This window comes from Lepisosteus oculatus, chromosome 3, assembly GCF_040954835.1.
Source record: "Lepisosteus oculatus isolate fLepOcu1 chromosome 3, fLepOcu1.hap2, whole genome shotgun sequence".
Classification (NCBI taxonomy): domain Eukaryota; kingdom Metazoa; phylum Chordata; class Actinopteri; order Semionotiformes; family Lepisosteidae; genus Lepisosteus; species Lepisosteus oculatus.
This window is the reverse complement of record NC_090698.1, coordinates 35591899-35604549: the sequence shown is the minus strand read 5'-3', so window position 1 is coordinate 35604549 and position 12651 is coordinate 35591899. Positions and strand designations below refer to the sequence as shown.

Sequence of the window (12651 nt, the reverse complement as noted above, 5' to 3'; positions counted from 1 at the left end):
GAACGTTTGTTCTGTACTGCTGAACTCCGCGTCTCCTCTCTTTCTCGGTGCCGCCCCCTCTCTGATGGAGCACAGTGGGAGGTACGTTATTTTCAGAGCCTCTGGTTGGGAAAAAAAGACCTGCTGATCAGTTTCACACAACAGGAAGAGAAAAGAATGGGATTTTTTCTTTTCAAAATGTGTGTTGTTTTTATTAAATTCGTGTATTTTAAACGTTTAATTAAGAAGTAAAAACCTTACAGCGTACACAAAGATTCTGAGCTAATCACGAGGAAGAAAAATCACCCATTTTTCACGCATAAAAACTGGTTTTTAACTCTCGAAACCTGTTTTTATAGGTTTTAAAGTCGTGCAATTTCTAAGTTAAGCAGGAACACATCATTATATCTCATTTTTTATTTCTTTTTAATTTTTTTTAAAAATCATTTGCCCAGCCTACTGTTACTATAACTGATACCAGAAGTTTTAGAAGTGTAAGTAAATACATTTGGCTATATTTACATAATGCAATTATATTTCTTGTCTCACATCTACCTTTGTTAGGAATTTACTTTTTTAAAGTTATTTGTGATTCAAGAAATAAGAACACAACTGCTTAGAGTGGAGTAATTTAGTCAGTAAAGGTAAGCCATTGTCCTACTGTATTTCAGCAGCAAGAATGGAAAGAGTTCCCAGAAATGTATCCCTGGGGTATCTTACCTGTAACTGTAGGTTGTCTTCTTGTGATCCAGAGCCAAAATGCCTGTACCAAACGATTCCCTCATTGATGTCCTGTTGGGTGAAAGAAGTGGTTGTAGTGGCTACTCTTCCATCAGGCAAATGCTGCCACCCATCAGCAGGACCATCTGCTGGCATGGGTACAAGCAAGACCACTTCTCCTAAAACAAAGCGAAATAAGAACATTGGACACAGATGGCAAGTTATTTAATTAATTATATTAACACTTTGGTACACTGAGATATTCTTAGATTACATGATAGCAAACAAACAGTATGTTAATATCAGTGAACTGAAAACAATCTCTGACACACAAGAAACTGATTAAATCAATTATTGTGTTTAATTGTTTCAAATGGAATATATTTATTCAGTTACATTATTTCATATATGGGCACGAAATGCTACATAAGGATTTATACATATAGAATTTATTTGCTGCCCACCTTGTGTAAAGACACTGTTTGCCATGTACAGATGCAGCCATTTAAAAAATGCATGAAAACTCATTGCTGCTGTAAGTGGGCTGTGCCTAACAACAGTGTGATTTGGCTTGTTGAATCATACTGTTTAAAGATGATCAATAGGTGGCACATGATAGCTTTATTTAATCTATTGTACCACTTATTTAAATCTAGTTAATATGTAATCATGTAACCAAAAGGGGCTATGAAAAAAATGTATTTGAACACTATTAATGATATTAATTTATTAATATAAATATATTTAAATAGTTGGTAGCAGAAGCTGAAAATAAAAAAATAAGGTATATAACTATTCCATCTTATGCATAAAAGTTCTGTATTAAATTCTTTAACTTCAATTGTTGTGGTCATTTTGGGAAAGATTTGATGCACTTGTTTTAACAATGTTTTCTATGAGCACATGCTCATAAACAATATATACTTTAAGGAATATATACATACTGTATCAGTATCAGTAATATCAAAATATTTTTTATTTATGTGTTGTTTTAGTGTGTTTCCCAGTAATTTATTGCAAGTTCTCATTCAATGTTTTTTATTCCAACTGTTTCATTACAAAATGAATTAGACTTTGGGCACTTTAGGTTTCAGTTCCTCTGCATGCAAATTCAACATCTGTAAGTTGAATTGTTTTTTATACATGTTTATATATTATATGTAATACTTATTTGCAGTGTAATAGAAAAGTAAATGCTTGTAGCTTTTAATTTAGCTTGTTCAAGCAGTGTGATGCATTTGTTCAGCATATCTGTGTGAAACTAAATCAAAACTTCTGATTTTCTGAAAAAAATATCCTTATTTTTTATGATTAAAATCTAAATCTATATTTCTTTTCTGTAGCTGCCCTTTATTCTTTTCTATTAACAGTTAACACTGAATAGTTAATTACCCCTACAATTCAGCCAATTAGCCATTACAATAACTGATGTTTGTATCAATTCATACGATACAGGCCCCTAATGACATTTTGAGCGGGGGACAATTTATATGTTTTATGTCTATACTGGTTTCCTTCTATCATCTAGATTGTGTAATTAGCATTAAGAAAAAAATAATTAAATTTTAAAGCACCTGTAAACCTGAAAAACACAACAAGATTACAATAAACTTATTACAGATGCAGCCATTCAAAACAAGCAGGGTACGCTGCGGTAAAACGCTGTGGGCATGTCGCATCATAATGCATCATATTGTATAATACCGCAGTTATGTTAAAAGTATCCGGAATCACCGACAGGTGGAGCTAATAAAGCTTAACCTCTCATGTACAGCATTTGAGATGTTGCCAGAAAACGAATAGTTTCAAATTCCAGTCACTGCTGAAGGACAAATTTTTTCCAATTAAGAATTTAAGTTGTATACTCTTTAGACTTTTAATAATTTTAAACTGTGTATAACAGCATGTTAATCATTAAACAATAAAAAGTCAGTACACTTTATAAAAGCAAGATTGCTCAGTTGGACAAAAATACAAAACCTACCACCTTTATCATAGATATTTTAATTATGCAGAAATATTTTATGCATCAAAGTCTTTATGGAAGATGTTACTAATAGTATTAATAATGAATGGCCTTGGACAGGCTGTAAACTCAAAGTATTACCGTGGTCCACTTTCTTTGTAACCATCTTTGTAAACTAAAAGACTTTTGTTTTTTCATTGACAAAAAGTAACACCACGATACACCACCATAACTATATTAATTTAGGAACATAAACATATTATGTAAACTTTATATGGCTGGTGTGTAATTTTTCTTTAAACTACCAATACCAGCCATATACAGCTTACATAATATGTTTATTTTCCTAAATTAATATCGTTTATGATCATCAGATGCGTTATGCTCCTTTTTTTTCATGCTCAGCTACTAAAATTTCCCTTTAGTTGTAAAATTCCACATAAATATTTAATACTAAGCGGATTAAAACATGCACAGTAAAGAGATTAAATGATTAGATCTTTTCACTCACGGCCAATTAGTGAAAACGAGTGCCCCTGTTGGTCAATTTGGCCAGCCAATCACGTACCACGGTACAACGCAGTGGCTTGTGGGTAGTTCCATGTGGTATGGGTTTGTACCGTGCATTTTGAATGGCTGCATCTGTATATATATCCGGCTAACAGCAATTTAAGAGTGTCACGTTTGCTATATGAAGGTTCATCGATTTTACTGTTACTTTTATTAACTAATTTAATACAGAAATTGTTGATATAGTATACATTTTATTTATTGTATTTCATAATTAGAGAAATAGTCTTTATTAACTCCTAAGGAGAAATTTTGATAAAAGTATAATGTGCCTACTGATTGGGAATTAAACTCAATAGATTCTACTGCTAAACCATTGTGTTACTCTGCTTGAACAAGCTACATTAAAATAACACAAGTGTTTCATTTCCCATTACACTGCAAAGAAGTGTTATATATAACTGATGTTATAACTGAATGCAGAAGAATTGAAATGAAACTGGACACAAAGTACATTCAAAGAGTTTAGAAATAAAACAAATCACTAATCACTAAAAAACATCATACTATAAATCAGAAAAAGTCTGGCATAAAAATTGTGACATTATTGTGGCAAAACTGTAGTTTCCTTAGAGAAAAAAATTCTTTATATAGCACGGATTTCTATCAGCTCCAATGCAGTATGTGACCGTAACTCATTCTCTGAAAGATATTCAAGTCACTGTTATCCTAATTTTCTATGTGCTGATTTGCTATTCATTATTTATAATTTTAAATTATCTATGTATAATTCATTTAAAAAAATCAAAATCTAAAATAAAAGTATCTGTTTTGTTATTACTATACTCAATTACTAATAATTCTATTTGTAATTAAAATATGAAACATTCTGTTACTATACAGTATGAGTAGAGCAGGAAAGCACTAATCAGTTAATAAACATTCAATTTTAATTATTAAAATAATATTTATGTGATAGATACATGCAGCTAGATTCACTCTGCCACCTGGCAGTTTTGCAGAGTAGTTAAGTCCTGATCCACACGTTGCTTTTCATTATTCAGCGGCACTTGTTGTGATGTGCCGTATGACACCTCGCATATTTTAAATAGGTGCATCTGTACTTTGTAATGTCAATATCTTGAGTATAGAAAGACACTTTCTTTCATGTATGTTATTCTTCAAAAAATGTTATGCATTATTTGACATTGAAAAATTGCATGATATCTGAATAGAAAAAAAATATCTGGGCAATATTTCAATTTAATAATACAGCAAACCTCCGAAATTAAATTAGTTAAATGACAGAAAATTACAAAAAAGTTACTTATATATAAAACAGTTACTTCAACATAGACAAAAGACATGAGGTACCATATCTGAGGTTTTCTTTTGAGGGTAGAATTGTGTAGTGAACCTCAGAGTCACTCAAATCGTGGTATTTTGCTTTCAGATATTTGCTGGTTATTTGGAACATTCTGCCTTCATGAACCCAAGCAGTAGGAATGGAGAGCATGTGAGGAGATTTTCCCTTTTAGAGCAAATACATACCAAAAAAAATAACATTACAAATTACATTATGCAATTATTTTAAAGGGATAAAACATTGCAAAATACTACATTATTCACTTTTTAAAAGAAAAGTGTTTCATCTACAATTAAAAAACCTAAATAGAACATACCATATTGTGGAAAACTCAAGAGATTCTAAGAAAAAAAAGACATTTCAGTAACCTATCAGTATGTTTTTGGTATCCGGAGGAAACCCATGTGAACATGGAGAGTACATACAAAATCTATTAATCAAAGCTAAAGGTCAGGTTTTTTTTACAATGGCAGTAAAAATGCAAAATTAAACTAGTTATCTTCATATATTAAAGTCAGGACATTCAAAAGCCATGGAATATATGAAACGTTATAGGACATATAAGATTGAGGATATAAAAAATAGTGAGAAGAATTGTCTAAAAAAAGTAGAAACAGTAACAAAACGTTAGTCATACCTTTTGAGCAACCATGATGTGGAAAAAAATATTCTGGAAATTGTGGCCATCATTCATCTGCAGGATGACAGTATCCTGCTGTCCATCTGAGCCATCATGAGCATACTTCAGCTGCTTTTGCTCAAGTTCCTCTGGTTTGAACTGCTGCACTGGCATATCACCATGGGCATGAACAAGATGACCATGTTGTGGAGGCTCAAGTACCATGACCAAAACATCCTGAAGATTGTCCTCATCTTGAATGTTCAGAACTGATTTTGTGATGGTAACAGTTTCCCCTCTATTGACCAACAAAACTTCATTTGTCAAAACAAATGGGACCTGAATGAGAATAACAGGACTGCATCAATCACATACTGTATTTACAAAGAAAATCTAATCTATTAAACAGTACTTCTTTAAAATATTAGGGCTGATGTTTAATTTTGAGGATCCTCTCAAATTTGTATGCAGGAAAACCTGACCAATAGTTAATTGTTAAAAAGGTCTTCCAGTGTAAAATTAGAAGTGAAATACTGGCAAAAGCAGTAGGTTCCAAAGAGATTTGCTGTTAGTGAAGAATGTCTTCTCTGTTTTCTGTTTTGAAAGTTATTACTAGTATACAGTATATCAGGTGGGTATCTGGGTCAGCATGCGTAGTCTGCGTAGTGTTCACACCCGAAGAAGGCTTCACAGCCGAAACGTGTTTCCTCTCTTCTCTTTTCAGCATGGAATAAACCTATTACTTGTTCCTTTACGGTATATATCAACTTGTCATACAAAACTATTTAGCCTGAGATAAAATTGGTTATCCTACCCTTGTCTTAGAAACTGTTTAGAAAAGCAAAAGAGATACGCAAGGCTATAGGGGCTAGAACTGATCACCATTTTTTGTAAACTTGAACATAAAGTACAGATCTCAAAGACAGTGTGACAATACAAAAAACTTAATTTAATCAGACAGACAACTCATAAAGATCTTATTAAAATTTTATTTTGCATAGTTATGTGAAAGAAAAGTGCAAATGTGCGAACTATAAATGATAGTGTACAAAGTTTTCTGTTTATTTGGTTTGAACAAGGTGTATAAACTGAATGTGTCTAAACTAAAATCATTTGAATTAATGATTTCCAGAAAATGAGAATGCTGAAACAAAAAAACTCTATCAGGCAAATAGATCACTTATTTTTCTCCAAAATGTTCATAAAACGGATGTATAGTAATTTACCCAAAATTATAGTACAGTGCTAGCATAGCTTTTATCTGACTTGTGTCTCCTGCTCTACAATTAATATACAATTTCATATACTCTACACTGGATAATTATTTGTTGCATTGGTTATTTTGCCAGAGAACATAAATAAGTTCAGGGTCTTATAATGCACCTTAACAGAACAAACCACATTCCAGTGCCAGACTGCAATGGTATTTATCTATAGCATACAACTGTCTTGTTATGACTGAATATACTTTGATGGCACTATTATGAAAACAGTGGCATGCATTCTACATGCTGCTACATGAAAACTATCTTCTGGTTCTAAAACAAAAACTGTGTAGTGTTTAAAGACTACTTTGCATCACTGTTATTAACTTTAACATACTTTGATGCATAAGTACACTAAAGTTCAGAACAACTGAGAAATTAATATTGTTTTTACTATTAATATTGATGAGATACTGCAAGGTTTAAGTGTCTTAAATTGCACCAAACAGCATTTCAATTTATGCAATCATACTATTACATAAAATAAAAAAACTGGAAAATAAATGGAAGACGGTGTGAACTTTTCAATATCTCTTAATACCTTTCTGAACACATTTATGACATCAGACATGCCACCAGTGGGATCAATGAATTTAATTCTTATTGTTTTCCCTGTGAATAAAGAATGTATTGTGGTAAACAACCTAGTGAAGCCATTTCTGAAACCCAAAGGAAAGTTCTCACAAGTAGGCTTATGAGGAGCCGATCTGCCTCTCTTGTACAGACTGAGTAGATAGATGCCTTTCACATTACCTGCAGGGAAATTGCTTGGATGTTAATTGTCTCAGTCTGAGAGAACAGCTGTTGATCCCCAGCTCTCAGGAAAAGCTGACCATTCCTATAACAATTCAAGACAAGAAGTTATTTCCCTTCCTGTTGGATACACATTAATAATTATTTTAAACACAAATTTAGAGGTACTATTGTTTGGGTTAGCTCTGTTAAGACATAGCACGCTTCAGTGCCAGACATACACACATTTTACAAGTAAACATCCTCAGTTTACAGAGGTTAGGTTAATTTTCAAGAATATCTAAAAAATGAAAGACTCACCAAATTCAAGGAACTCACTCCAATAGATTAAAACAAACATTTTAACATTAAAGGCCTGTTACTTATCAGGTGTGGTGAAGCATTTGACATATATTATATGTTCAAGCCTAAACAAATTGCATAAAAATTGTGGGTTCTGACTGTCAAAGAAACTCTTTTTGGAAATTGTTGGTACAGTAAGATCTATGCATTTATGCCTACAATTAAAAAAAGTTATTTTTCTAGACACATTATAATGCTTTATGGTTTAACTCTTTAAATGACTCATTGGTGAACTTACTGGATGCATATTTCTTTAGTAACTTCTTAGAAGCCTTTAATTAAAATAGCTAAAAACATTTCTTATATACAGTATATTTATTGCTTTGTAATAAAATGCTAAAAATAAGTCCTACCTATAACCTGTGAGAACATAACTCCAAGCAAAAATAAAATTAGGATAGTGAGATGCAAATCAAATAAATACTGTAAAACAATGTAACAATGCTTCTGATAGTCTCCGTATTTCAGATGAAACATGTCTAATTATATTACACAGACATACAATTGTTTTTTGTCATTCACATGACTTTGGGCTTCTTTAAAGAACTGTAGTCACATTAATGCTCACACAGAAATGCAAGTTGATATATATATTTTTTACATTTCATAGTAGTTACGAAGTCTTACCCTCTCCTACCCCCTCTACAACAAAAACATTTCAAAAAGGAAACAGACAGAGGCAACACACCACATACTCACTTTGATTTGTCTTTGGCATGGATAAACCTTACAGTGTTTTCTATCAGGTCAGTAAATGTAAATGTATCTTCCCTGTTTAATTTAAATTCCTTTCCATTAATTTTCTTTATCAACCTGCCATTGTTGGGAGGTTGAACAAGCTGGAAAATAAGATTCTCGATGGAGGTGTCTGGGTCACGAACACTCATGAATGAAAAATCCAGTTGCTTAGTTCCACCAATCTTCACTATCAGAGAACCATTCACATACAATACTGGAGCGTGTTTGTTTTCTGCAGAGAGACAATATCATGTTTAACCAAGCACAGAATATTCTAGAATCATGTCTACATTTTTCCAATAGAAGCATGACGTTGCCGTGGAACTGGAGGACACAAATGCACAGTTACATAATGTATGTTAAAAGTTAAAAATACTAATTTCGTGAATATATAAATGAAAAACATTAGTGGTACCTTTACATGTTCTGTTTTTTCTGTTGATGTTAAACCCGTATCCACAGTCCGGTGTACAAACACCATCTTTTAAGTAGGTGTTTTTGTTGCACACTCTGCACTGGTGAGCACTATCACATTCAAGGCAATCAGTAGAACAGGCTGAAAAGTAAAAAATGTCAAAGGTGACATCACATGTGTTAGTATTTTTTCATTTTTATTCAGTTCCATACAAGCCTTTTTGTGAAGTGACCAGGGTATTGTTCACTCAAAGACATTTTCTTCTGTCTGACATACATAATTAATTTACCCTACTACACCCTAATAAAATTACTTTTTCAGAAGTATGACATTATCAATAAGATCCAGAAAAAATCATTTTTTATTTTAAACATCAATTGTGCATCAGTGTGCTCAAATGGAACACAGATGCAGCCGCTCAGAACATGCGTCATTTGTTGGTAACACAGTTACCTTTAAAGCAGAATGGTATTACTGGCCAAAGACAATCAATAGGTGGCACTTGTGGTGCGCTAGATGTTAGTGAAATGATTACTTCATTTAATCTGTTTCCCTATTGTTTATCATCTTTAAATCCATTTAATATGGAATATTAATATAGAATAGTGTAACTAAGGGAAAATGTGGTAGCTGACAATAAAAATATCAAACATAACATCCCTGAATGTCATAAACTATATTAATGTAGAAAATATAACAAATATATTATACATACTATATATAGCTGGTAGTGGTAGCTAAAGACAAAAAGTACACAACAATATTCCAAGTTTTTCATAAACATTTTCTGCATCAAAGTCTTAGACTCGTCATTTGCTGTGGTTATTTTGGAAAAGTTTTGACATGCTAACTATACACTCATAAGAACATTCAGTATGTGAATTTTCGCTAATCCAAACATGAAGAATTTGTACCTTGTAATTCGTTATAAGAACAAAATTTCGCTAATCCGAACTTTGAAGTTTGAAAATGACCAATATTGACCGAGAACCAAGGCATTGTGGTTAAGGACGCAATGAGGCAGCAGTCCTTCATTTACGATCACTGCGAAAGCTTGTGCTCTCATTTTAAAAGTGTTTTTTTGTGTTTGTTTTGTAGTTGTTGTTCATTATGGGCCCTAAGAAAGAGTTTTCTTGTTTGTTTCCATGTTTTATGTATTTTATTTAATTCTTACTAGCTTTCTTATTTTTCTAGTCAATTTCTTTAGAGTAATAGTCGACACCAGTACGGGCATTGTTCTAGCCATTCGTTTGGATAGAGATCTATTACAAAGAATGAAAAATGTAAGTATTATATCATATTATTTTACAGCTATAGTTGGCTTATTTGAGTAGAACTGTGTTGTTTACTAAGCTTGCTATAATGGTCTGTATGGTATCATATGTTTAGGGTGGTTTTGGAGTGAACAGGGTGGAATTTTCCACATAAGAAATAATGGAATTTTTATTTTCGATTTACAATCTCCCGCCTTCCGAACAGATTTTCAGGAACGAGTTCAGTTTGGATAATGGAGTATGAGTGTATTGAATTTATATACTCTAGAAAAATCGATTTAAAAAAATAACTGTACTATTATTATATACTGGGATTGAACCCGTTCCGTCAGCGTCAGGGAACCAGCTGGCTGGGCTAAAGGAAACCTCAGTCCAGGTGCCTGATTTGCTCTGGGAGGTTGTGTCTGGCAAAATTGGATCTGGCGTGTGTATTGCCAGTAATTGGAGAACATCAATACGATGGGCAAATGACTTTTTCTTTTTAAACTAAACAAAAATAAGACACAATGACATGTCCTTGCCAAATATTGCATGACTTTAAAAGCTGTAAAAAACTGGTTTAGATAGTTAAAAACCATTTTTTAAGCATGAAAAGCGAATTATTTTTCTTCCTCGTGATCAGCTTAGTTTGCATACGTTGTAAGATTTTAACTTTTTCTTAAATGTTTAAAATACTTGAATTTCATAAATGTAACACACATTTAATACAGAAAAAAATCACATTATCTTCTCTTCCAGTTATGTAGGACAGATCAGCTGGTCTTTTTTTCCCCAATCAGAGGCTGTGAAAATACTGCGCTCCAACAGAGGCGGGGGAAGGGGGGGGGGCAGCGCAGCCCGAGCTTTCCTGTGCGAATGGCACCAATCGTCTCTGCATTTATCACTTAGTTTTTAAAATTAAACAATGTAAATCATTATCTTTGTCTTCTACATCCCTTAATTAACTTTAAGGATATCACCATTTAGATTTATTTTTCATACAAAGCAGGCATGGCATATTTAATAAAAGCAAAATTGCTCAGTTGGACAAAAGTACATAACCTTCCACCTTCATCATAAATACTTTAATTATGCATAAATATTTAATGCATCAAAGTCTTTAACTTGGTAACTTACATGGGTTCGGGTTTGTAACGTGCTTGTTCTAACATTGTTAGTTATTATTAGTTGTAGTGATTTTACATCACTTGATAGTAATATGAATATGGAATCGTGTAACTAAGCAGCTAAAGTATCACAAGTGGGTGTTTTGGAAACATTTTGACATTCATTTTTTTTTAACTTCTATTGTCCTTGTAGTGGAAATGAGCACTGTAATGTAGCAAACTGCACCCAGGCGGTTCAATGCGCAATCAGAGCATTACTTTCGGTCTGTTTCTGATTAAACCAAATGCATAAAAGAGTCCACTATCATAGCTTATTGTGAACATGATGTGTCTCTTTCAGGTTTCCACCTGAATTAAGAAAATCTATATTTTCTTTTAATCCAAATGTCAGCAGCTAGTAATCAGCCTACAATTTAACTTGAAATTAAAAAAAAAAGTTTAAACTGTTCTATATAGTACACCACCTGGAACTGAACCTGGTTCGTCAGCATCATTCAACAGGGAAACAACTGGATGAATTATTGTAATGAATAAGGACGACATTACAGGTTGTGCAAGCTGTTTGGCAGCGTGGTAACATCACCACCCTTCCATGTGAACAGCAGGGATCTCAGCGCCTGGGAACTTTAGCTTTAGCTCAGCTGGCTGGTTCCCTGTTCAGTAACACCAGAGACCCAGTTTCAAGCCCCAGCGGTGGAGGACTGACCTGAGTTGGGAGCGGTGAGGGCACAAACCCACGAGCACCCGAAAACATTACATTATTGTACGTGATGGTTTTATGTTTAAGGATTTCTTCACGGAAATCTTTCAATTAAACGAGGGAGGGGGGATTATTTTTTACAATTGCCAGTAATCAGTTAACAGCTTATCAACACGATGGGCAAACGTTTTTTTTATTTTTTTTAATTAAATAAAAAATAAGATTCAATGATGTGTTCCTGCCTAACTCAAATATTGTTTGACTTTAAAAGCTGTAAAATATGTTTTAGATAGTTAAAAACCACTTTTAACTTAAAAGTTAAAAGTACTGATTTAATACCTCTTGTTAGTAATATTAATATGGAGTCGTGTAACTAAGCAGCTACAAATATCACAAGGGGACATTTTGGAAACATCTGACGTTTGTTTTTTAAGAATTATATATTATTGTCCTTATAGTGGTAATAGGTAATGGACTGTCATGTAATGCGCTGCACGCAGCCGGTTCAAAGCCAGATCAGAGAATTACTTTGTTAATTGACTACTATTTTATACATAACTCAATATATAAAAATAGTCCATTATTATAGCTTGTTTGCTGGCATTATTATTGTTGTATCTGGATAAATTAAGTGATGGTATTGTGATTAAGGATTTCTTCATGAAATTCTTTAAGTTAAACAGAGGAAAGAAGGTTTTTTTTACAACTGGCACTCCTGACTGATTTAATTCCCTTCATTTAGCTGAAATGGATAAAGAAATCATTCAATAGTTATATGTATTGGAAGGCTCTGTTTTAACAGACAGTCCAACTGAAACCTGTGTTGTACAGTAATATAGACGTGGGTAATGTCATCCTCATTAAACAATGTGCTTACCGCACAAAACCTGCTAAACTA

General features: G+C 33.0%; 1 protein-coding gene across 1 annotated transcript in view; it reads right to left on the bottom strand.

The window, feature by feature from the left end:
• The window catches only part of fras1 (Fraser extracellular matrix complex subunit 1), a 364870-nt gene that overhangs the window by 141911 nt on the left and 210308 nt on the right, over positions 1-12651 (bottom strand). The window contains exons 25-30 of the mRNA XM_015364800.2: positions 8674-8814; positions 8220-8490; positions 7179-7263; positions 5179-5499; positions 4550-4706; positions 700-878 (exon numbers count right to left, since the gene is read on the bottom strand). Of these exons, the coding sequence (XP_015220286.2) occupies positions 700-878; positions 4550-4706; positions 5179-5499; positions 7179-7263; positions 8220-8490; positions 8674-8814 (1154 nt within the window). The remainder of the gene's footprint in view (positions 1-699; positions 879-4549; positions 4707-5178; positions 5500-7178; positions 7264-8219; positions 8491-8673; positions 8815-12651) is intronic.